Here is a 27979-nt window from a genome sequence, read left to right on the forward strand (position 1 = left end):
TCAAAAACTCAAAATAATCGAGATCATATGGGCATCCAGGTATAACAAGGGCTCAATAAACTAAAATTAAAGAAGGGGATAATGACTTGGAAGGGTAATTTATTCAAATTTAGTCACTATCTTTTTTTTTTTTGTGCTTTATTTATCCATAAATTATTTAAAATTGTTCACATTCTACCATTATTACCGGTTAAAGCAAAGGAAAAAAAAATGTGGTGGTTTCAGACAAGTACTTAGGATATTGACGACGATTTTCACCCTAGAGGGGGGAGACGGTTGTTGTAGACCGTCTGAGGAAGAGAGAACATATGATAAAGAAGTGTGTATATAATGCGATGTTAGATTTGAATGAAGTTTTTCTTTTTATAATGACACAAGCTTTGATTAGAGAGTGTGGATGCATAAGATCAGGATCGTGGAGCAGTACATGAATAATTTAGGTGCTAGCTTCCTTTACATTGTGCATTTTGCCTAGTTTTCATTTTTTTTTTACTTTCAACTTCGATACTTTTCTTCCTAGTTATTACTTGCATCTACATTTTCTATTTGTATGTTGGTTGTATATGTACCTTCTCACCATGCTCATTTTGATTTTCAAACTTATTTTTCATTTTATTGCTCATATATGTGTGTTTTTGCCTTTATGAAACTCTACTGATTATTTATTCTTTGTGGGTTAACGTTTTACTTATAGGTGAATAAAAAAACTCTAATCAAACGTTTATCTCATGGAATATGATTAAATCCATGAACTAAAACATGGTTATGTGGTACGTATTTTATTATGAAATACTCCTTACAAACACAATACAAAGCAAATCGTAGTGACTGAAATCAAAATTATTAATCTAAGTAATTGCTATCATAGAGAAAGTAAACTAATGTATGATTATAAAAAGGGATAAAGACTTAAAAACGTAATAAAATTTCAACTTTGTTCATATTTAGTCACTAATTTATTTTTTCGTGTTTGATTTATCCCTGAATTATTTAAGTTCACATTTCAAATAATTCAAGAATAAATTATGCACAAAAAAAGTTCAGTAACTAAATATGAACAAAATTAAAAATTCATTACCCTTTCGAGTCATTATCCATTAAATAAAATATATAAGAAAGATTGTCGAATTCAATATCTAGAAATGCATCATACAGATTTTAGTGAAAAATATGGATTTTTTTAAGAGTGAAATGAAATATATAATTCTTTCTCTTATTTGTCACTCCATTAAAATCTTCTAAGAGTTCAAGTAGATCACTAATGACCTAACATAAGGAATACAAAAAAATTACATATTCTCTACATCAAAATGAAGAACTTATATAGATTATAAGGAAGAGATGTAACCAACAAGAGACCCTAAAGATTCATATGAAGATCCCCCCTTCATTAAGCTAACATTTACCTTTTCCTTCAAACACATTGCCCTCTCTCTAATATCTTCCCTTTCTTCCTCCACCATTACACTTCTTACTGTATCTGCTATCTCTCCTCTCTCCCAACCATTTTCCAGGTAAACCCCGACCTTGAGAACATCGCTCACAAATCTTGCATTTAATGGTTGATCACCCCAAAACGGCGAACAAATCATAGGAACACCTTCGCAGATACTCTCCAATGTCGAATTCCATCCACTGTGAGTCCAAAATGCCCCAGTTGCTCGATGAGCTAACACTTCTTGTTGAGGAGCCCATTTCACAATACGTCCCCTTTCCCCCACCAGATCCAAGAACCCATCAGGTAACTCTTCGATCCATTCTGAACCTTTAACGAAACCTTCACGCATCACCCACAAGAACTTCTGCTTGCTATTGGCCAAACCATGAGCGACCTCCATGAAATCTTGTTTCTCCATTTGAGAAGCACTACCGAAACTTATGTATAGTACTGAATTAGGTGCTTGTTCGTCTAGCCATGTCATGAAGCTTCTGTCGGGTTTTAGCAAGCTGCTGAAAGACGCCGGAAAGTATTTATGAAATGGGCCTATCAGAAAAGATGGAATAGGAAATTCTTTATGGATCTTTTCAAGTTCGGGTTCTTCAAGTTCCTTGAAGGAGTTCCAAATGATTCCTGAAGATGCCTTTGTTTGTGTCACCATGTTAGCTAGTATTTTCGCTGATGGATCTGTCTGGCCTTTGATTTTCATCTTTGAGATGTCTTTCACTTTAAGAACCGGAATCTCCAGCACTCGTTCTTCCAAATCTAGAAGATAACGAAAAGAACTAATGAGATATTGAGATAGAATCTGATACACTAAAGAATAAATATATTCAAGATTCATTTGTGTACCCTTCACTGACTTGCTACTTCCAGCTTTCTTGAAGTTATTTTCGTCGCTGGCCAATATGATATTCTTCAGATCTGAATCTATAATCTCTTCATCAAAAACTGTAGAGAAATAATCATCAAGTTACGATATTTGGAAACCAAATTCGTTTATGATTTCATGGAGGTATATATATACAGAGAGAGAGAGAGAGAGAGAGAGAGAGAGAGAGAGAGAGAACATACGACTGTTGACTTGTTTAAAGTAACCCTGATCATCAAGAAAAGGTACGGAAGCGAAAACAAGAAAACATAACAAGCTACTTGTCCTCAAAACAATCCTCGGAAGCTTTAGAGTATCTGCGACTGATTGAGTGAAGTACCAAAGTGCGTCAGTGATCAAACACACAATAGGCTCTTGTTCTTGTTTTGAAGCCATTAACATCTGATCCAACTCTTGGCGAAGGCTCTCTTCACCATATTGATTCAACAAAACGACACCCGAAAGGATATCACCGGCACCTCGGGATCCTAACTTGGAAAGATTGTTGACTTTGGGATCGTTATCAAGAATGGGTCGAAAAGTGAAGTGAGGGTAATTTGATGTGTATGATGAGTTGAAGTTCGTGTGAAGGATTGTGATCGAGAAGCCATTGGAGTGAAGTATATTTGCAAGTTGAAGCATAGGATTTATGTGGCCTTGAAACGGGATCGGAAAAAGCACCACCCTTTGCCGCCGCCGCCGGCAGCCACTATTGTCCATTGAGAATAAGCTTCTTAGAATCAGATTTTTAAGGCGATTGTTTAAGTATTAATATCAAAGTGAGTCAAGTGACTCATTGTTGACTTTATTTATTTATTTATTTATTTATTATAAATTACGAATAAAGTTGGAGTGTGCATAAGAGCCCAATAACTGAGCAAGCTGAAGAGCCCAGTAGACTTTGTACTATTCAACTTTTCTTGTGATTTTTTTTAAAGATGCTCAAACATTTATTGATAAATGCATGCATGAACTGGAAATATTTTGTATAATCTTAATATGCTTTTCCGGTCTTTTAGAAAACTAGTCTAATAACTTATAAAAACCTGAAACTTTTTTGAAAAAAAAAAAATGATTACACCCATCTTTATCTTCTAGCTTATATAAATGGTAACAATCTATTTGATATAAATGTTATTTTGCTATCTAAAGCTGCTTCAAACTTAACTCTTGAATCATTGTGCCTTTTAAAAGGCAAATTACAAGAAAAACGACAGCGTATCTTTCGTAATTTTACGAAAGGGTGGTCTATAGGGTATTAAATCTTTTAATTTATATCAAATTAAAGCCCATACGAAAGTAACTAAGCCCAACGTCCACTTATTGAGACATGATCACAAAGGGATGACTAGTGATTCATCTTAGCGGTTTCGGACCGGTTTTAGATTAGAACCTGTTTCGAAATAATATGTATTTTTTTTAGTGGTCATTTTTGGTCTTATCTCGTGGTCTTTGTGGGTGTCTTTTTCGATTCGTTTTCGGTTTTGTTGTTTTAATTTGAAGTAATATGTGATTAAAATTGACACATTACGATTTAATAAAACTGATTGATTAAAATTTAATAAAAAAATGGAAGATTTGGGTAATATGTGATTAAAAATTATATGTATAAGTAATGCTAGCTGACCACAACCCTCTAATCATAGAATCCGAGCTTGAGACGTTTCATGAAGCTATAAAGATTAATTATGATTTACAAGTGTAGTCTTCAGATATCATTGGATAATAGAGCATCAATATACTTGACAAATGCAACATTATCCAAGCCATAACTAGACCAATCAAATCAAAATTTGATTATGAATACACAACTTGTCGTATGAATTAGGATGAGAATGACTTTTAATTGAGAAACTAGAAAAGCAAACCCTAGATTTTGGTGAAACTATGAGTGAGAATGAAGGGAACAATGTTTCGTGGACTCCATTGAAAGTCATGTTAGTGATGAGAACAGGATGGAAGGGGTGATAATTGATATGAACAGGAAGACATGGCGTGAAAAGTTATGAAGGGTGACAAGTGTTTTTAAGATATTCAGATTCCAAATCCACTAAAATCCCAATAACCCCATCAATTCAAACGCATCCTAAGCATTTTGTTTGGGAAAATGGTAACAATCATATAGACATCACTTACGGAAATATAATGATAACAAAAGAATGGTGGTTATAATGAAAAGAGAAAATGGGAAAAGATGAATTTGCCCACATTTAAATGGTTGAATTAGTCGTATGAATAAAGCCTCCACATTTAAGGGATACTATATAAAAGGATGAAAACTACAATAATTTACTCTAATAGCTACTATATTGTTTTGAATCCATTTAGATACACATGATTATTGATTACGAAATGGGATATTTATTGTATATTCGAATATATTGACGTCCGTGAAGACCTCACGCACGCCACCGATTCACTTAACCTACACAACCTTCCTTATCTTCCTTCCCTTGATTCCTTCTCATTTTTTAAGCTTGTAATCCCCAACAACCAACACCAATTTTAACCCTTGGAGACACCAAAATTATTTTGCTACTACATTTTCTTGTCTTGTATAATCCACAAATATCAAGACAAAATTCATTTTGGTTAAGCAAAGATTAAAGAAAGATAAAATTTAGTCAACATTGCTAAATCCGTGTTGCAATATGAAACTTCGTTTAGGCTAAATTGATTACACGTAATTCATGTATGTACATACGATTTCAAGATGAAACCTTACAAAGGATTAGGATACCATTTAAATAAAACATAGGACGATAATCTGCATATAAAAACTATGTTTGACGTACTAACTGAAACGTTAGTTGTTAGCTGAAAAGTTAGCTAATATATGAAAAGTTCGATGATAAAATTTGATGTTTGGTACAACTAACTAATAAGATAGATGAAAGATATATTTTTTATAATTAATTAAGGGGTATATTTGATTTTTTTTAAAACCCATGAAAAGATAGTCTAACTAATTTTTTAAAAAGCGGCTTTATAAGCTAATTTTTGATTTGTCAAACATGAAAACTTAAAAAAGTTCGAAAAATAAGCTAGTTGTGGAGTGCTGCACACACACACACACACACACACACACACACATATATATATATATATATATATATATATATATATATATATATATATATATATATATATATATATATAGGTATTTCCTATTATAAGATGTGGTTGGGTGATAACTTGTGTTATATACTTATATGTTCCATCAATTTCAATGTAATTCCAATATACTATATTATAAAATACTAATAGTGTGCTTGGTCGTCAAAAACTTCTTTCAATTTTCTTCAGGATCGTACCGATAGGGGGGGGGGGGGGGGGGGGAACTTGGGCAATTATCCAGGTCCCCAGGGCCAATTTCATATACCTTCTTTTGTTAATTAACTTTTGACTACTATATTTTAGTTACAAAGCATCGAACCTCAAAAAAAAATAATACACGTTGTGAGTTGATGAATAAATGTAGAGATTTTCAAGTTTGGATAAACATTTCTTTACGAAGGATATCATCATACATCCTTGATCAAACAAAAAGAAAGATGAGTTTGCACCGGCTATTAAGGGGCAACAGTCTGCGATGGAGTTTCAGGACCTTCATCAGACGACAGAGACAGCGACAAAGATCATCGCTAAGTTCATCGAAAGGGATTTTTTGGTTCCGCAATACGTTGCAGATGAGGATATGAAAAAGATGAGGTGTCATGATATGCTTTCGGATAATATTCGGGAGTTTGTGAGCCTATTAAGCTGCAAGACTTTGGATGATATGATTGCTAGAGCCAAGGAATGAGAGATTGAGCTGCTGCTTCTGACGAAGTGAGAATCGAAGCAGGTTTAGACTGCAGTTGCTTCTGACGAAGTGAGAACCGGAGCAGGTTCAGACTGCAGTGGGTCTGGCGAAGAGGCCTACGATTCAAGTTTCGCGATCGGGAGGCCACCAGGGTCGGGGCCATTGTGCCAAGTTTAGGACTCACAAGGGGAGTTGCCATGAGAAAGGAAAGGGATGCTTTAGTTGCAGCCAGGCTGGTCATTATAATAGGGATGTCCAATTTGTTTTCACTACAATCAGGTGGGCCACAAGAAGGCTGACTGTCTAAGGTTTCCGAGTTGAGCGTTGAGTGCAACTACTCCAGCTACGCTGAGGATTACTGATGGCCGTAAGGGCAGGGCGGAGGCTCCAGTGGTTAGGAGTCTAGTGTTTCAGTTGTAGGACAAGGAGACCCGAGTTCCATAAGATGCAGTTACAGGTATGTATCATATTCTCTTCCTTCATGCTTCTATTATTTATGCTTTTGATTATGTGATTGTGTATATGAGACTTTATGATCGGTTTATTTAAGTCTCTACCTAAGGATCGTAGTTTCTTTATGGTTTCCTGGTTATTATTATTTGAGGGTTGTCATATGTCATTTTTCATACCGAGAATCATGTTTGGAGAGTATGTTGTTGAGCCGGTTGTCGACTTCTGTTCGGGTGGCGACGATCAATGATGGCGTAAGCCCTATGTAACGCCCGTGTTTCTGGGCTTGCCAGTTTTAGCAATGTAATAGTCTAGGTTAACCTTTGTAACCCAAATTTAAAATAATAAGAATGCATTATTTGTGAATTATGTGTTTATTTTCTTACTTATTATAATTTGAGGAATTAAGAATAAAATGAGCATCAAAATTTAAGTGTAAAATAAACTCGATATCTTTGGATAAGGTTGTAGTAGTTGAAACGAGGTTTCCGAATATATATAGAACGCCCAAATCTGACTTCGTATGAGGAAGTTATGATTTTATGAAGTTTCGACTTGGTAGTATGCAGTCCGAATACTCAATTTGAGATCGAGCGGTTTTTAGCCGAAACAATTTAAAAGAGAATCGAAGATCTCGTTGTTAGTAGCGAAACGATGAAAAGTTAGGCAAGAACGGACGTCGGACGAAGAAGTTATGAATTTATAACGAAGTTTTTCTGTCCCGGCCTACTAAAAATAAATAATAAAAATAAAGCCAAAATTAGGAAATGGAGTCTAAACGAAAGTTGTAGAGCGTAGTCTCAACTACGCGTGAATATAAAGAACGTCGAAAACGGAGTTCGTATGAGGGAGATATGAATTTTTGAAGTTTATTAAATATTTAATATTTAAATTTAATTCTAAATCTTGGTATTATCCGAAGAGGAGTCACCAGACTCATCCGAAGTACGCCCAGCATACCACTCGAGTGCTCCGAGTTCGTATGCGTTGACGTAGAGGAGCCAATGACGCACGTAGTGACGCCTTCGGAGGAGTACCCCCGGGTAAGACCCTCGTACGCCAAGCGTACTTCCGAGGATGAGACCCTATAAAAGGGGATGCGAGGGCAGCCTTATTCCTTTACAAACTTGTTCCTTTTCTCTCTAGTTTTTGCCTCGATTTACGTGCCATTTGTACCCCGAAGCCCCAGTATCATTCCCGAGCCCCGAAGCAAGATCCGAACCCCGAGGATCCCGAAGAGCGTTATTCCCGAGCCGAAGCTCTGCCCGCGAGGAGCCCGGTTTTTGTGAAGATCTTCCAGATCTACGGAGAAACACTACTTCTGCAAGCCGTAGTGCTACCCGATCATCTTCTGATCAAGTGAGTGTGTAGTCATTTTCTTCTAACACATTATTATGAAGTATTTTATATGAAATACGTGTTACGTGTATACTTTGTTGATTATATGTGTGAATGTACATTCACTTTCTGCTATCTCATAGATCTCATTTATTCTCTATGAAATACATGTTATGTGTGTGTGCCTCATCTGTTATGTGGAAAAAATGTATTGATCGAGCATGCTATACAGGTTTTAAACTATGTATAACGATGTATATTTTTATCTACTAATATGTTGGGTAGAACATGGGTAGATAGTTGGTGTGTAATAAACAGATGAGATGCCTTGATGTTGTTGGTGTTATTCTAGTCATTCAACAGAGTATTGATGACGACCACAGACTATTCTAGACAGTCCTGTGGAACACTAGCAGGCTCATAACCTGTAAGTGTTGTGAACGACGTGTTCATCGGTGTACTCTATCCCCCACATGGTTTCCTTTAGGACACTTATTGTTGAGGAAGCCCCTCTGCAGTAATGTCCTTCCCGATGAAAATCCTGAATTAGGTTCCTTATAATAGATGTTATTTTTAGGGACGTAAAGTGAGGATAACGGGAATGGGTAATCGGGTTTATTGTTGACTGTTGAAATTAAATATAATTATTTATTGTGCGTTGAAAACCCTATATGCTCACCAGGCCCCCAAGCTTGACCCACTCAGTTTATTTGTATTACAGGAAGTGGCGCAAGGGCATAAGATGGATGAATCATCAAGTTGTTCTGCTTACAAGTCTGTATATGTATATATTTGTTAAACGACTTGTAATGTTATCGTTTATGCTTTATGGTATGTATCGGAACATAACATCCCAACTTTTGATTATGAAATGTTTTGATAAAAATCTATTTTATCATGTTTTGTTTTTGGGAACAAATTCCGCATCTCTTTTAAAATCAAAAGGATTTACTCTGAAAATGTTTAAAAAGCATAAATGAAACCGGTCTTTTCTGGCCAAGATTTTGGGGATGTGACACCCTAGGTGGAAGTAAACTGAGTGTCCTACTCGGAGGATCACCAGTCAGATCGATTTATTGGTTTCAACGCAATGGGTCCGAGGGAATTCCAGTGTAAGTTCTTCAGATTTTTGTAATTTAAGATAGCCAAGATCTTTCGTGGTTGAGAGGTATAATGGATTGGTCAGAACACAGGTTCAGGGTGAGTTTTTTTTTTTTTTTTTTTTTTTTTTTTCCAGATTTATGCTTTCAAGGATGAGTTTGTGGTCCTCGCATCGGAGACTTCTAAGCAAGGATCTCATTGTAGACGGTTGTCCCTTCTAGGACAATGAAGATAGTGTTTAGAGGTTCTTGTGCTACTCTAGTGGGATGTCAGTTGAATGGTCAGTTGGCTCGTTGAACTGATTGCCATCGTTAGTAAGGTAAGAGCAGTTGTGACCTGTCAACTTCTAGGTGTAGGTGATGGATTTTCACATGGATTTGTTCGGCTGCTGAGATTTTTTTATAGCGTTTGAGTTGTATCGGTTGACAACCTTTTAGGTGCATCGATCTTTCGGCAAGTAAGTTGTTAGAATTGTTGATGTGTCTATTCCGATAGTGGGTTTATTCGTTCTTTATCATCAGTTAAGGTTGCTCAAGGATTTGGAATTGAATCAGGAAAAAGTGTTTTGGGCGTGGAAATCTTTCCTTAGGAGTATTGAAGTGTTTAATCTGTTATGAGGTGTGCGTACCCTAGCTTTCTTGGTCCTGGAATCTTAGTTCTTATAAGCTCAGGAAGATAGTGGTGGAGTAGTAAGGTTGTGATAAGGTCCGAAAATCCATTGGTTATAAGGTTGGTAGAGTGCATCTAAATCCAAGTGGGAGAGAATCATTTGGATTAACAGAAATATTTTCAAGAGTGAATCAAGGTGGGATTCTATATCCTATTCCAAGTAGAAAGCCAATTCTGGTTTCAGTATGAGTTGGGGTTTATACCGGTAATAATGTTCAAACGGTTAAGGACTCTGCATCCCAGTTTATTATAAGGTTAACATGGAATCAGGAGATATCAATTAGGTCGAATATGTGAAAATTTTGGTTATCGGGATGTGATTTATGTTTTGGTTGGGCACCAATGGTTGATACTCGTGTTGGGAGTCGCCTTTTTTTGGGGGTTCAAGGTTTCGACAGTGTCGAATGGTCAAGGATTCTGTTTTCCAGTATCATGGAGATAACTCGGGGCCAGAGAGGTTTGTTCAGTTCGGGTTGTAAAGTGGAGTCATTATGGTTGTAGTTTGTAATGGTTCTGTCTATCTGAAAGTCAGACATGGTTTGGCTGTTACAAGAATGGTTGTAAGACTATGAGGGGATAACAGTCTTCGTTCATGTTGATTCAGGCTCATTATTGTTATTAGCCACCCCATGTTTGGGCCAGAGGAATTTAGAGTTGTATTAGTGGTTGGACTAGTATAGCTTCTGATTGAGCTTGAGCCCCATATGGCTATGCTAGCTTCGGTGAGACCCGTGGGCGAGGCTCGTTTGGTTATGCTATCTTGGGTGAAACCTTTGGCTAGGCCCGATTAGTCATGTTATCTTGGGTAAGTGTACCATTCAAATATTTTAGGTAATGCTCAAGGCATGTGGTATTGGTAGTAAGTCCCCAAACCAGTTATGGAACATTGGCAAGATTAGTGTGTTCTGTGATCTTACCATTCAAGTGGATTAAATGGTGTCACGATATTTCATGAATCAGTAAGTGTATGACTCATAAGGGTGGGATCCAGTAGTGTCTGACATTGTTGGGGCGTTAGAGAAAGTCTGAGTAAGGAAGATCAGTTAGACTCTTAGGTGGAGTCTTGTTGTACGACCGACCGTGAATTGTTAGTCTCAACAAACGGTTAAGGACTCTGCATCCTAGTTTATAATAAGGCCAACATGGAATCAAGAGATATCGAATATGTTGGATATGCGGATTTTTTGGTTATCAGGTTGTGAGTTATGTTTTAGTTGGGTACCAATGGTTGAGACTCGTGTTGAGAGTCGCCTTTCGTTTTGGGGTTCAAGGTTTCGGCAACGTCCAATGGTCAGGGATTCTGTTTTCCAGTATCAGGGAGATAATTCAGGGCCAGAGAGGTTTGTTCGGTTTGGGTTGTGGAGTGGAGTCATTATGGTTGTATTTAGTAATGGTTCTGTCTGTTTGGAAGTTAAACATGATTTAGGGTTTTCATTATTCAAGCAGAGTATTTGGATTTTCTTTTGTTGACTGCACAGAGTGTTAATGTTTGTTCTTCGTTAGGGTATGTAATTTCTGCTAACTTGGGGCTTCAATAGCAGTGTTGATATGCGGTTTTCGGGGTGAGATGTCTTCTAAATCATAGTTGGTATTTAGGTAGTTCTGGCAGGGTCGTCTGGTGTGGCAGAGTAAGTTGTAAGGAATGATTTCAAGGACGAAATCTAATTTAAGTGGGGGAGAGTTGTAATACCTATTTTCTAGAATTGTTCACTTTAGGGCATTAAGGAGGGGGAAAAAACTTATGGGTTTTGAGCATCCTAACACTCCTATGGTGTACATGCAACCCTAGAAACCTTGGATTTATGTTTGACTAAGATACATGAAAATAATTATTTTTCCAAGGTTCTTATCCTATCTAGCATGGCATGGGGAACTTGAATCAAATAAAGCTAGTAGAATTACTTACCTTGTAGTTATAGTTGATTGCTTGGAGTTTGTGAGCCTAGCACCAATAGTGTGGATGCCTCAAATGAAAATCACAAATCTCCACAAACATTGGAACCTTGAGAGAATAGTCACAACCTTCTTGAAATCGGCCCTCTTAGTATACTCACCACAACTAGTGTGATTTCAAGAACCAAAGCCTCCTTTATGTAGTGTGGTGGATTAGGGTTACATCCATGTAAACCCTAATACCCATGTCTTTTCATTTCCATGAGATCCATGGGTTAAAGTTCCATGGAGTATCCATGGACTTTCCATGCAAGCCTAGCCCATTCCAAATAAGCATTAGCCTACACTATATAAATACAAGAGCCCATATTTAATTAGTCATACTTTTGATCTCTAAATTAATCCTAGATTAATTATAGATCAATACTAATTAAATAATATGATTTTATATTAATATATTAGAACTTATAATATATTAATAAATCATAACTTATACTATTTTCAAAAGATTATCCATAAATTGTTTGGGTGAAGTGCAACCCAAATGGACCATGTCGGGTCGGGTCAAGTACATACCAAATATAGTTATGGACTTAGACACTATATCCAACAAAAACAAGTGTCACGATGTGACCATGGGTCAGTCATGACGTGACAGGCCAAATGAGGAGCGCATATTGAGACTGTGGTCAGCACGTGACACATAGGCGGTCATGGCGTGAAGAAGGTTGTAGCTCAAGCCCATGATCTTTTAGGGTTTCTTTGGTTTTTAAACCCCATAAGCTCGATTTTAGGATTCATTATCAGCCTCTATCACCCTCCAACCTCATAAAGCCCTAACCCTAATCCATCATGGTGGTTCTTGGCCCATTTTGGCGGTTTAGTAGCTTGAAGAAGAAGAAGAAGGTGTGATAGAGTGTTGATCCAACAAAGAAACCTCATCATCATCCTCTTGTGCATATTCTGGACCTTTGTAGTTGTCCATGATTCAAACTTTATGCTTCCAGGTTGTTAGATCTATGTCCTTGTCCCTTTATCTTCAAGTTGAGCAACTTAAAGTGACAAGATCACATAAAGTTGGCAACTTTATGGATCCTTGAAGCCTTTTGACTGTTATTTGATTCAAATCTAGGATTTGGTTGTGACTTGGGAACCTTGCATGTGTTTTGAGTCATTTTCTTGGCCTTTGACCTAGATTAGATAGAGGACATGCATGGAGCATGCATGTCCATAAAGTTGTCATTTTTAGTAATCTTTGGAGTTTGTTAAGGCTTTCTGGAAAGTAGAAGTGGAAGACTCAATGGAGTAGAGACTCAAATCATTAAGTGGTTGTCTCAAACTATGGTCACGACGTGACAATGTGGATCTCACGACGTGACCGAGGAAGGATCCCATAATTATATTGTCCTGTTATGCTCACGACGTGACCAAGGAGGGTTCACGTCGTGATGCTTACTGAGTGGGTTGTCTGTGACCGAGTTGTCTGAGGGAGTTGATATCAGCTAAGGTTACATGCAACATACTAGACCAGACTCCTGTGATCTTTGGCACGGTTAAGGAGGGTATACTGGTGATCTTGGACGAGAGGATGGGAGCCTTCCGTACCGAGATGATGGCATTGATGGGAGCGCGTACTTTGACATTTCGAGAGTTCAGGGCTTGCGGGGCACCAGATTATCTTAGGCCTAGGGACCCCATCGCTAGCAGCAGATGGTTCGCTGATGTTGCCAACACATTCTGTACGAGCCGGTGTACCAAGGGGGACAAGGTCATACTCGCTTCTTGTCTTCTGAAGGACAGAGCGATGGATTGGTGGGAAGAAATTCATCATGATTTGGGTGATGATTTCGCGTTGGACGCGATGACATGGAGTGACTTTTCAGCCAAGTTCAGGGCTGAGTTTTCACCGATCATTGAGGTGCAGTAGTTGGCAGGGGAGTTTCAGGATTTGATGCAAACCACTGAGACTGTGGCAGAGATCACTGCTAGGTTCAGGGAGAGGGCTCTTCTTGTACTGCAGTATGTCACAGATGGGGAGATTAAGAAGGCCCGATACCATGAGATGTTGAGGGATGACATCAGGCAGTTTGTGAGTAGGTCCAGATACAAAACGTTGGAGGATATGATCGCACGAGCTAGAGAGAGAGAGAGAGAGAGAGAGAGATTGATTTGGAGCAGATCCGGAAGAGGAAGTCGGATGAGCTTCAGACAGTTTTGGGTTCGGGAAAAAGGCCCAAGGGATCGGATTCAAGATCGTGGGATTATCAAAACCGCAGCCGGTGCGGGAAGTGTGGCAGGGCGCACGGGGGCGCGTGCAGGAGTAGTAACAGTGGTGTGTCTGGCTGCTTCAAGTGTGGTCGGACTGGTCATTTTAGCAGGGATTGTGCTGTTACCACCACACAGGGATCAGACTTGATATGTTTTCACTGCAATCAGCGGGGCAACAAGAAGGCCTAGTGCCCCAGTTTGTTTTTGGCATGACGGGTGATGGCACCTGCCCCTGCAACTTTGAGGACCACAAACGGCCGTTAGGGCCATACGGAGGCGCCTGCGGTAGGAGGCAGGGCTTTTCAGATGACTACCCTGGAGACGCGAGCAGCGCCGTACGTTGCAGGTATGCGACTTCCATTTTCATTTCTTTTATTTGTGCATGATTATATTGTTATGGTTCTGCATCATTATCGGTATGAGAATTTTATTTTCTGCGGATTACTTATGATCGAGTTATATGCCATCTGCATACCTTGGATATTTGAATAGTAGTTAAGGGATGGGTTCTATTGGAGAAAGTTACTTAGGGTGCAGTAATTATAGCATGCCTTGGAGGGACATGGTATGTCTCGCTAGTTCGGAGCCGTATAAGTTTTGGAAATGGACTGGTTAGATCCCTAGCTATGGTAAGCTTGGGGTTCCTCAACAGATTGATTATGGAATGGTAGCAGGGACCGGGGATTCTTTCGAGCATTGAGTAGTAAGGAGTAAGTAGGATTGAAGTGGGGGAGAACCCTCCGAGAGTACAAAGGCAAGAGCACGCATATCCAGGATGAGTGCACGACCTCTGAGAAAGAACAGGAGTAGCACAACGTTTGATGGACTGAAGAATTCCGGATTGGAAGTTTGAGAAACTCCCCATCAGTTAGTGCGTGAATTGGTGATGGTTTGTACGTGGTTGGAAATTCAGGTGGGAGGATCGCCTGTAGGAGTCGAGTGAGTCGGAATGAAGATCTGGAGGACAGATAGCATGGGATGCTTTCATGTTAGTAGTCGGTGGCAGAGGCAGCATGTAGGGCATGGTAGAGCGGTGGGAGAGCCGCAACTTCCCCCAGCAGCGGTCTGTGGTGGAAGGTGTTGTAAGACTACGGGGAAGCCGTATCATTCACTAGCAGTTAAAGATCGAAGGTGATGTAAGACTGCGGGTAAGCCGTAGCATTCCATGGTAGCTTCGTTAACGGAGTTGGGGTGAGGCCCTTATCTCCTAGTGATCGGATAGGGATCAGGAATGGGTAGTGGATAAGAATAGTAGGAAGTTGCCTGTATTGCCCTAGAGAGGTGAGACCTCGGGAGAGGTCGCTCCAGGATGTAGTTGGGTGAGACCCATGGGCAAGGCCCATATGAGAGTAGCAGTATAGGTGATACCTGAGAGTAGGGTTGCTCAGTAGTACGATTGGGTGAGACCCGTGGGGAGGCCCGTGAGTTTTAGTAGCACAGGTGAGACCTGGTAAGGACCGTAGTGTCGTATAGGGGATCGAGGATCCCAGGATTGTAGTGCCTGAATGGCAGAATAGATTGAGCAATTATAGGTAGTCACAGTCCTTCGAAAGTCGCTGGGAGCGACTAGGAATTGTGTTGGGACTAGCGACCGGTGGAAGCTGGTAATCCAGATATTGATAGATTGGTAGGGACCAGGTGGTCTCAGTTCATCCGGAAGGCAGATAAGGAATAACAGAAATTTTCAGTCAGTAGCAGTGCTGGTAAGTAGTCTATGGTGGAATTCAGTTAGTGGATCATGGGGTGCTCGTCACCAATTTATAGGAGAAAGAAATGCTCAATGGATACTGGCGATAATGACCCATAATGAAGGTAGTGGGAGGAATGGGTTTGGTGAAGGATAGGACCTTCACAGTGACAAAGGAAATAGTTGGTTATGGAGCATCGCCTTGGGAAGGCAAGAAAACGCACAAGGAAAGAGGGGGTGAACCCCTATGGGTTTAGTTGCAGTACTCGGAGAGTACCAGAAGGATTTTCGGTTGAGAAAGTCGTGTTTCCAGAATATGTAGGGTCAGGGTCGACCCGAGATTATTATCCGCAAGGATTAATGGTCGTCAGGAGGACCGGGCGAAAGGCCAGAGAAGGTAGCCAGTGGGTGATGGATTAATAGTAGGGTGTTGGAAACGGATCGCAGGAAGTGGGCCATAGTATACTTCGAGGACAAAGTTTAGTTTAAGTGGGGGAGAGTTGTGACACCCAAAGTCAGGAAGGCCAAGAAAGGAAAGGAAACCCTAAGTTTAAGGGACAACTCGTCAAGTCCAAGGAAGAACTCGGCGAGTCCGAGCGGGATCCGGGTCAAGGAGTAAGTGACCGACTCGGCGAGTCGGCTAAGGAGACTCTACGAGTCTGGTCTGAGCGAGGAAAAAACCTAAATCCAGGACTAGAATCCTATTTAAGCGTCTCATTCTCTTCCCTAGGGTTCCTTTACCGCCTCTCTAACCAAGAACACCAAACCCTAAGCCCCATTGTTGCTCTTTCAAGCTTCTAAGCCATTTTTGGGTGATTTGAAGGAAGAAGGAAGAGGGAAATCATTGAAGCTTCAAGGATTGGCCTTAGATCCAGAGTTTGTGGAACCTTTCAGAGTTATTGAAGGTAATAAGTTATTTCCTTCATTTAGATCTATTCTAGTTATGAGTTTTGGGGCTTTTAAACCATGTTTAAATATTCATATGAGTTAGAAGCCAGATCTGAGGTTGCTACTTCGGATCTAAGCTCATTTTGGCCTGGTAAAGCATAAAGTAATTGCCATTTAGTTGATTATGGAGCCTCCTTGCCTTAAACCCTAGTTTATGGTGTGTTTTAGCCTAGATCTCCTTCTCTACACGTAAAGTTTGCAACTTTACGTGAGGAATAGGTTTGGGAAGGGCAGATCTACAGTTTGGAGTCCATGCATGACTAAAAAGTCCTCTGCATGTATGAAGATCTGAGTGGACTCGACGAGTCACATGGGTGGACTCGGCAAGTTGGATGAAGATAGGCAGTAACTCGACGAGTTGGACGAACAACTCGGCGAGTCGGATGAAGATTGCATTGGACTCGGCGAGTCAGGACACGAAACCCCTAAACCCTTCGAGTTGAGACTCGAATTAGTGAGTCGAGTGGAGACTCGGTGAATTGGACAGGCCAGGACTCGGAAATCGGTAGACTCGGCGAGTCAGGGGCTAACTCGGCGAGTCGAGTCGCGAAAGGAAGGACTCTAAGCATGTGAACTCGGCGAGTCAATAGGCAAACTCAATGAGTAAGGTTGACCTGGAAGGTTGAACTTGACCAGGACTTTGTCATTGACCAGAGTTGACTTGGTTGAGTTTCGGGGGATGGTTAGACTAAGCGATGCATTGATATTGGTAGCTCGGGGAGCTAGTAGAGCAGGAGTTCAGAGAGTTTCCGGGTAGCAGCTAGAGGGGTTATCAGCAAGTTCAGCAAGTGCAGGTGAGTTTCCCTTTGTGTGAATGGGTCTAAGGCCACAATGTCGGCCCATGTAGTTATGAGTAGAAGACCCGGGGGTTAGCCCTAGGCACAGTATGCTAGTAGGATATTCGGGACGAGGTCCAATGATAGCGGGCAGGTGCCCAAGGATTTGTTTACATGATAGTTTATACTTGTTGTTTGTGTGATTCATGTAGGTGCCTGGTAGGGAGGTGAGTGTGGGCGAGGTCTCATATCTCACCAATAACAAAGTGTGGATGGTGTTCCACATCTCATTAGTAGCAGAACAGGGGCGAGGCCCAAGTTAGGGAAGGAGTGAGAGTGGGCTGGGCTCGTATCTCACTATCAGTAGGAGCGTGGAAGGGGTTCCATGACTCATCAGTAGCAGGTCAAGGGCGAGGCCTAGGATAGGCGAGGCCTTAGGAAAAGATCCATTAATATATGTTTAGATTATGTGTTGTGATATATTTATGTGCTATTATATGTTCGTGGGCGAGGCCCTGTGATAGGCGAGACCTAAGTGAAACAGATCTGTATTCGAGCGGGGCTTGAAGTCAGGCGGGCCCTGGAGCGGCAAGGCCGTTGTAGCGGGCGTGGCCCAGTATGTGCATGGTATGTGGTAGGGTGGGGAACTCACTAAGCTTCGTGCTTACGGTTTTTAGTTTTGGTTTCAGGTACTTCTGGTAGCAGAGGGAAGAGCTCGGGGTGATCGCATGGCACACACCATTGATTAGACAACCTGTGAATGTTTTACTCTGATAACGAACATGTGTTTTGGAAATTAATACTTTGTTTATGTTTTGGATTGATGAAATTGCTTTAAGTAATGTTTTATTAAAAGAAATTTTTAGTCTTGAATTTTGGGTCGTTACACTATTTCCATTAAATCCAATAATATTGGTTGGAATTCATTAAAACAAGATAAAGGTTTTGGTGAATATTCAGATATTCAGTATGAGGTTGAAAGGACTATGAGTGGAAATATGAGTATTCTAAATTTGGAATCATATGATCGTTTCTTAGAAGATCATATTTGATTAAGTTGTAAGAACTAATAATGGTTCTATCGTTTGAACTATTGAGTTTGAGAAATCATTGTGATTTAGTAGATTTCCAAATGAGAAGTAAGAGCTAATGACATACATGTTTGGATTACAAACATAAGAATGTCTTGATTAATTTCATTTGTATGCTTTTATAATTATATGTGGTTTAACTTCTCAAAATTTGGAAGCATATCAATCTAATGTATGAGTAGTAAAGTTATCTTACTTGATGGAAAGTAATCAAATGTATGTAGGATTTGAATATGTCACTCAACAAATGGGTGTGATGAAATATACTCATATAAATGGCACTTTAAAATGCTATTCTATTTATGACATTGTAGGATCCTTAAGACAGGTTGCCTAAAGAATTTTACATGTAGATGGTTAAAGCAAGAAATTGCATGGAAAAATGCGATATTTGCAAGGAAACTCATGTATGGAATATTCATAATTACATCTGGCCAATGTTATTGTGAGTTCACAAATGCATGTAGTACATATGGTTATCGTATTATGTGACATAATTATGCATGTTCAATAGTGGTAACTATGGTGTAAGAGTAACCATATTGATAATGGTAAACATTTGTTGGAAAATGTAGGAGAACAAATTTTCAAGTTTATCCTATAATAGGTAATGAAACTAAAGGGCTTTGTAAGTTCTTAGGAGACGTCTCATGATAAGCCAATATCTCCTATATGTGTACATGGTGAGTCTAGACATATTTTTCAAAGACATAACACCATTCAACAATGACTAGCAAGATGAGTTATCTTTAATAACTACATAAAGTCAAAATAAGATTGTGGATCCGTTAACGAAATGCTTGGAATGAGAGGTCATTATGATGGATGGGACTAAAACCCATAGATTACTAAGTTATTACGAAGGAAAACCCAACCTAGTTGACTTGAAATCCCAAGATCTAGGTTCAATAGGACAACCTACTTGCATATAACATTTGTGAATCACTGTAGGGGTTAACCCCAACCCGTTCCTAAAACAAACAGTGATGCGGGTTAAGCTTATAGCCAAAGATGATAAGTTGGAAATCATCATGCATTAGCTTTTAATGATTATGATGGAATCGCTTATGTGAGAGAGAAGTGGGGTCGCTTCAAATGGATTTCTATGGGTACATTCCTAAGAGATCTTACAAAACCAGGCAAGTGTCCATGACCATAATGGACACATCAATGAGAACCTAACAAGGCCAGGGAGAATCATGTGAGAATATATTGATTATTTACACAAACGGTAGAACAGTTCAAGGACATCGAGTCTATTGGTCCGCTAGTAAAATAAATATGTATCTTAAGGGAAGGTCTAAAGGGTAACACCTAACTATCATATGCATGATTCAATTGTTGGATTTTATCTAGGTAGCTTGAAAATACCTAATCGATTTTCATTCATGTGGGGGATTGTTGGAAAATTGGTGTTAACCAATTTATAAAAAAATGGGTTTTTCCCATTTCTAACATGTCGAAAATGGATTTATATGAATGAAAAATTAATCCTTAAAGTAAGGGTGTTGGAAGAAGTAAATAAAAGAGTTTAATGGTTGGGAGAAAGAAAAAAAAGTTTAGGTACCTTTCATGCAAACATTTTTTTTCTTTTGTAACTGAAATTTTAATTAATATTACAATTTAATTACATATTAACACACATTAATTTTGTGATTAATAATAGGTGTTTAAATGGGAGGTTATAGAATGTGTGGTATAAATACTACTACTACTATACAACCATTTTAGGACACTAAAAAGAATACAAAAACTCACTTATTCTCCATTTCATGTTCTTAGTTTTTTTTTTGCTGAATTAAAGGTAAAATCCAAGCCTAATGAGGATTCGGGTGGTCTAGAAGAACAACTTCTAGTTGTTGTATCCTGGGAAACAAACACCTAATAGCGAGCGACTTTGTTTTAAGGACAATGTATTAAACACATGCCTAAACTTTTTCCTATTTCTTATTTGTTTCCGTACATTTCCGTAATATTATGCCTACAACTACCACCAATGATGTCCACCACAACCTCCTACTGTCGACATCACATTCAGATCTGGTCAGATATGATGTATGTGGTTTGATTTTTCTATATCTACTTTGTGTGGTGCTATTTCATGTATAGATCTAAAGCTACAACATTGGTGACAGTGGCCGGTGGTAGTTCCACCGCCTTAGATATGTTCCAACACCACCACATCCTCCATCTCTTTCTATCTGATCTTTAATGAAACACATCAGGTATGTCGATTTTTTTTATTATTATTTGCTTTCTATTAAGCTGTGAATTTAATGTTTTAATCTCTCATTTATTGTTTATTTTTGTTAATCATTGTTTTTTCTCTTGCTAAGTTGTGAATCAATGTTTGTTTTCTTACTTTTTTTTTATAATATTTACATCAAATTCTTATATATTGTTTATGTTTTATACTCCCTCCGTCCCAAATTGATAGTCCACTTTTGACTTTTGAAGTCTTTTTTCTTCAACCTTGACCTTAAATATTTTTATTTGTGTTATATAATGCTACGTTCATCTTATATTTCAAAGAAGCAAACAACGAAAAACATTAAAAATACAATTCATTCATATACTTTGCATCAAGTGAATTTATATTTTTAAGCTGTGAATTTTGATTTTTAATGAGTAAATTAATACGTTTTAAGTTGTGAATACTTTAAATAAGATTCCTAAATTGTTTTATTAAACTTTGAATGATAGTCCTGAAATGCTTTATTAAATTGTGAATTTGTTTGGTGCGCAAAAGATATTTGATGAACTGCTTCAACAAATCAATCATGTTTTTAAGTTTTAAATATCATGAATGGAAGACCTAAACTACTTTATTAAACTATGAATTAAAGTCTTTAAAGGTAATTTTTAACTTGAGAATATGACTTTGAAGTATAATGTTTTGTACTAAACTTTGAAATTATTATATTAAGCTGTGATTGTTTTTTATTAAACCACAATTTGATTGTATTAAGCTGTGACTTAACTGTATTAAATTGTGAACTGACTATATTAAGCTATGAATTTTTTTATTAATTCATTTTTTGCTTCTGAAATATAAGATGAACGTAGAATTATATATATATATATATATATATATATATATATATATATATATATATACATACAGAGAGAGAGAGAGAGAGATCTGATTTAATCTAATTTTGAATAAAGTATGTAAAATTTAAATTGTGAAAATTTGTGTAAATAAACTTTGAAATAAACATCAACCTATAGATCTAACGGTTTATATGTAAGTTTTAAGTAAATAATATGGTTATGAATGTATATTTTTGTGCATTAAACTATGAAGTTTTTATATTTAGTTATGAATTTTGTGTACTAAACTGTGAATTGATTGTATTATGCTGTGAATTTTTAATAAATTTTATGTTAAAATATGACTAATATATGTATGAAAGTTTGTATTAATTCTTTTGTGAATATATTTACTTTATGTGTTGTATAAATATGCAAGAATATATTAGTTTTTATAATTATTTTGCATTAAACTCTTAATTAGTATATTAATTGATTTATTACACTGTGAATATAATATTTAAGCTATGAATTCATGATTTGATATACATGTCTGATTTGAAAGAACGATAGTTGTGAAAGTTGTACATATAGTTGGTGGCGGTGTCTAGTCATTAGTAATAGTGATAGAGTTTAGGTTTGACTTATTTGAATTCGTGAATTAATATATAATGAATTATATTATGTTGCGAGTTTATGTATAAACTAAAAATTGACTGTATCAAGTTGTATATATTATATAAATTTTATGTTAAAATATGAATGAAAGTTTACATGAAAAAAATCAAACTATATATTCATGAATTAATATTTTATTAAATTGTGAATATGATATTTAAACTATGAATATTTCTTATACATGGTATATTATATACAGAAATCCACAATTTAGAAAAAATAAAAAATTTCTTAAGGCATAAAAGTAATTTTTTATTATATATATATATATATATATATATATATATATATATATATATATATATATGTGTGTGTGTGTGTGTGTATGTTCATGTGAGACCATCAGATTTTGTGAGACATGAGGTCACAATACAAACCATTTATTTTGAAGATCAAAAAAATATTTTTAAAATGTGAAATAAATGAAATTTTTTGATTTTTTTATAAATATTATTTTCGTTATTTTTTTATTAAAAAAAGAGTAAAAAAATTACCATTTTTTTCAAAAAAAACACATGAAATATTATAATAAAATACTATACTGTAAATATTTAAATCGAATTTTTAGAATGTTAGAATATTCTACAACATTATTAAACTATAAATATTCAAAAAATTCTAATAGAATATTAGAATATTCTAACAAAACTAAAAATTTACTAATTTTAGTAGAATATTAGAATATTCTTACATTATAAAAATTTGATTTGATTATTTACAATGAAATATTTGATTAGAATATTTCAGTCATATTTTGAAAAAAATTGTGATTATTTTTATTATTTTTATTTTTATTTTAATTTTTTTTAATCAATTAATTAACAAAAAAATATTTAAAAATAGGAATTTTTGATTTTTTCAATTACTTAGCATTTTATAATTCTTTTTTTAATTTTTTTTTTATCTCCATAATGAATTGTTGTTTTCCAATGTTTCACAAAATAAGTATGGTTTCAAATGAATATCTCTCTCCCTCTCTCTTTCTCTCTATCTCTCTCTCTCTCCATATATATATATATATATATATATATATATATATATATATATATATATATATATATTAAAAAAGAATGATGGCACATATTATATTTTAACGGAAAATTTAGTACTTTGTCGGTGTAAATAATGCATAAAGGTTGGTCAATTGCTTGCTTCAGCTTATGATTGATCGCAAAAGTTGTTCAAATATGTTTTTTAGTGGTAGTCAAATTCTATAAAAGCAAATCTTTGAATTTCAACTTTGTTTATTTGAAAACTATGTGTGAGATCCGTATAATATACGGGTTCATTTAAAAAAAAATAAGCATTAAAGTGTGATATAAAATATTTTTTAATGTAAAACTTTAAAATAAGAAATGAAGAAATGTATTTTTTACAATTTAATATCATATATATGATATTCAATACTTTACATATATATATATATATATATATATATATATATATATATATATATATATATATATATATATATATGACTTTAATTATAAAAATTGAAAAAACCAAAAATTGACAAGTGGATAATATTTATTTCAAAAATACCACAAAATGACAAGTATCAAAACTCATGAGAGATTGACATGTGGCAAAAAAAACCTTCGTTTATTAAGGAAGATTAATTAAACCTTAAAGGTTTATCGTACAAAACTTTCGGAGTTACTTTTATTATGAAACTCTGTATTATATATATATATATATATATATATATATATATATATATATATATATATATATATATATATATATAATGTGGATAGAGAATTATTTTGCGGACGTATGGATAATATTATTCTATGAGAATTACTAAAATAATAAGATGTTTAGTAATGTGAACACGTTCGACCTCTCACGATTATTATCATTTTCATGTGTTCTCAGTAATTCTTATTCATTTTTGTTGTCACGCATCGTTTTTTCACTCATTTTCATTCTTACAGAATACGAGTCAATAAACATTCTAACAGAATGAGAATAATAATAATAATAATAATAATAATAATAATAATAATAATAATAATATATCTATAATAACATTATAGATGAGTTAATTGGTAATAATGTGTAATAATGACAATAGTTATGTAAGATTGAACGCATTCATATTATCAAACAACATATTTTCTTTGTCATTCTCACAAAATAACATTGTCCGCACAATGGATGTCAATCCACATTTGAACCTAACTCTCTCTCTCTATCTATATATATATATGTATATGTATATATATATATATATATATATATATATATATATATATATATATATATATATATATAACACACACACCCCCCCCCCCCCATACACCCACACATATAAGGGAGCGTTCAATCGAGAACATTTGAGAACAAAAATTACACTTTAATTTTACAAGGTGCTATAATTGTAAATAACTTAATAATTGGTTGCAAACATATGGCATTTAAAAAATAACGGGGGTATAATCGTAAAAAGGAATAGAAATTGAATGATGAATACATACATCATCAGAATCCTCATTTTACGAAAACAAAACCCTCATTTCTCTCAACCGAAAACTCTCATTTATGTCTAACATTTCATCGATTTTCAACAAAAACGAAGAAAATGTCATCAAAAACAGAGAAAATGACATCAAAAGCTTCATCGAAAGGTATCAAAACGTATATTCAACGTTTTGTTTTGCTGGATATCACTTGATTTACAAGAATATAGAGTTTATTTTATGAATATCACTCGATTTTCATGAGATTTGAGTTTTCCTACTGTTCAGTTCATCAATATACAGGAAATCAATATTATTCAAAAGTTTTTTTGGAAATCAAACCCTAGTTTTCGATGTCAAATAATTTACTGAAGGTTTTCTGTTAAATTACACTCAATTTTACTAGTATATCGAGTTTTTCTACTACTACTTTGTTCAATATACACAAAATCTGCATGTAATCAAAAGTTATTTTGAACTAAAACCCTAGTTACGAGTATATCGAGTTTTTATACTATTGCTTTGTTCAATATACATGAAATATGCATTTATTCAAAAGTTAGTTCGAACTAAAATTCTATTTACGACTATATTGAGTTTTGCTAGTGTTGATTTGTTCATTATACACAAAATCTGTATTTATTCAAAAGTTATTTCGAACTAAAATCATAGTTTTCGTTGTCGAACAAGTTACTGAAGGTTTTCTGTTTAATAACACTCTATTTTAAGAATAATAACGTTTAATTTCTCGATTTAGTGTTATGTTATTCATGTATTAGGTAAATAAAGCCAATTTGAACTTTCAGAAACTATTAAAATGGTTGAAAAAAAATATTCCAGAAAGATCAAAGATCCAAACAACATGCATGATGGTGATAAATCATATGTTGTTAATGATTGTGTTCAATAATATATGATTTGCTGATGAATTCTTACATATAATGATCCTGTGCAATCATATATGATTTGTTGATGTTATAATCTCCAAAAGGATTGTATCACATATGCTTACATTTATACATACAACAAAGATTGAATTACATGTGATCACAATCTATATAAACAATATATTATTTATTTATCATGACTTGAATTAATTATATATGATCTTCTTATAATACATGTATTTATACATCTCAAAAACCAATAAAGAGCAGCCAACACCTAAAGAAACTAGTACTCAGAAATTTACAAAAGCAACAACAAGAAGACCAACTCAAAATGGTAATACTTCAATCATTTAATAATCAGTTGTGATTCATATATTTTATGTGTATAGTCAAATATAATTTTCTAATTACTTCAATCACATGTGTTGAAGAACGTATACTTATTTATTATTGATTTGTTTACACATGTGATTTTCATTACAACTATCATACCATTTGAAGAAAAAACCGAGTCAAAATAGAGAAATTATGTAGCTTTAAAAAGAGAAAAACAATTTGTTGATGAAAGTGAAGATCCCGACTTTGAAAAAATGATAAAAAGAGAAGAGAAAAGAAGATAGTGAAAAAGCATTTTTACATAATCAGAAACATGTATATTTTTTGTGATTACCGTATTTAAGTTATGTTGTTTTAAATCACATATGATTAACATATGTTATGATAAAAAAAATACTTTTATATATACCAAAGACAATAATCACATGCGATAAAATATGTGTTTTTCAGTTTGAATCACATTTGATTTAAAATATCACACATATATAATAGCACATGATTATGATAATTATATATATATATATATATATATATATATATATATATATATATATATATATATATATATATATATATAACAAAAATCACATGAGAGTATATTTCATGTGTTTTTCAGTTAAATCACGCGTGATATAAATGTCACAAACACATAATCACGTATGATTTCGGTAATCTTTTATATATACAAAACACACAAATCACAAATGATTATATTTCCTCTGTTTTTCTGGTAAATCACACATCATTCAAAATATCACACATATATACTAAGTTCATTAATTCTTATATTCACATATGAGTTTAAATAATAATTTGTTGTATTTGATTATAGGTGTTCCCCTAGAGCATTGTTGTCTATAATGAAAATTTTTCATAATATTGAGAAAGACTGTGTAAAAAAGATAGGTTTTATGGGGCTTTTAAAAATGTAGTTGACAAAGGTGTCGATGGCATTAGGTTGTTTCGTTCTTCAGAAGTTTGATTCTACCACAAAAAAAAAATTATATTGGAAAAGTAAAAATTGATGTGACTAGAGAATGAGTCCATCAAATGCTTGGATTTCCATTGGGAAGCATTGAGTTTTTAAAACTTCCATTCAGAATAAAAATCGATAAAACATATCAAAAATGGACAAACCAATATTAAAACAAGACCATGATTCGTCTACAGGAGATAAAGATGAAGATCGTTTCCTCAAACAAAGTAGATATGAACTTCAGGATGAATTTTATAGCTTTGTTGATCAACTCTTTGATAAAATCAATCTCTTCAGGAAAAGAAAACACGTTGTCACACCTCAAAACTAGAACGACGAAAAACGTTATGGGGTGGCGGATGTCATGTACAGTATCACAACACAGAATAATAGTAAACATGAAAACAACATCATCCATTACATTAATTGTATAATTTAATACAAGTGTGTTATGTACAGTTTATAAGACACCAAAAATGTAAATCAAAATATAAGATGAGTCTTGAACGCGCTCCATCTTCTCAAAAGCTGACATCGGTACCTGTCTACTTATGACCTGAGAATAAAGTTATTTTGAAAGAGTTTATCAGCTTTAAAGGTGGTGAGTTCATAAGTATTTTAGTGTCATTGTTTGCATCAAAATGTTTGTAACAATGTTTGAAATATGAGTTTGTAAACGTTTTTTGTAAAAGTATGTGAATGTTTGTAAATGTTTGTAACTCCTAGAAAATCCTATATTTTCTACTAAAAGTAGCCTTCTACCAAGGCATGACTGTTTTGTATGTTTGTTTCTTGTAAAAGTGTATAATTTTCCCAAGTGTAACTATCATTATCAAAATCTAGTTTATACATTATCGTTTATGTGAAATGATCACAAAATGAATGCAAAGGGGAAATTAATGTAGTACTGTAGCGTTGTATTATAATAACTATTGTTGTACTAACTACCTTAAACCGGATTTATATCAAGGTATTATGTGATTGATTGTACCATACTATCGACTATAAACATGACAATGAAAACGTCGAAAGTAATGACAGTTGGCACCCGTAGACCTTCGGGTCCCACTATAGCTAGGATCAAAGGTGTAGGATAGTCAATCCAGTATAGATCTATACACAAACTCACGCTCTCCCTCTAGGAGATTCTGGCTACAAATCGGGCCATGGCAGTGAGGACATGCCCTGAAACAGTGGTTCACATTTATGTTATAGGATAATTGTATATGCAATGTATGTACTAGTGTATTGAATGTATTGTTCCTCATC

At 35.3% G+C, this 27979-nt stretch overlaps 1 protein-coding gene across 1 annotated transcript; it reads right to left on the bottom strand.

Annotated features, from left to right (window-relative positions):
• Positions 1 to 1192: 1192 nt before the first annotated feature.
• LOC145015745 (UDP-glycosyltransferase 76G1-like) lies at positions 1193 to 3063 on the bottom strand. The gene is made up of 3 exons (XM_078974218.1): positions 2513 to 3063; positions 2291 to 2389; positions 1193 to 2203 (listed from the first exon to the last, which is right to left on the bottom strand). The coding sequence occupies exons 1-3, from the start codon at positions 3027 to 3029 to the stop codon at positions 1329 to 1331; spliced, it is 1491 nt and encodes a 496-aa protein (XP_078830344.1). The 5' UTR covers positions 3030 to 3063; the 3' UTR covers positions 1193 to 1328.
• Positions 3064 to 27979: the final 24916 nt, after the last annotated feature.

This window comes from Lactuca saligna, chromosome 9 (assembly GCF_052625555.1).
Source record: "Lactuca saligna cultivar CGN05327 chromosome 9, ASM5262555v1, whole genome shotgun sequence".
NCBI classification, from domain to species: domain Eukaryota; kingdom Viridiplantae; phylum Streptophyta; class Magnoliopsida; order Asterales; family Asteraceae; genus Lactuca; species Lactuca saligna.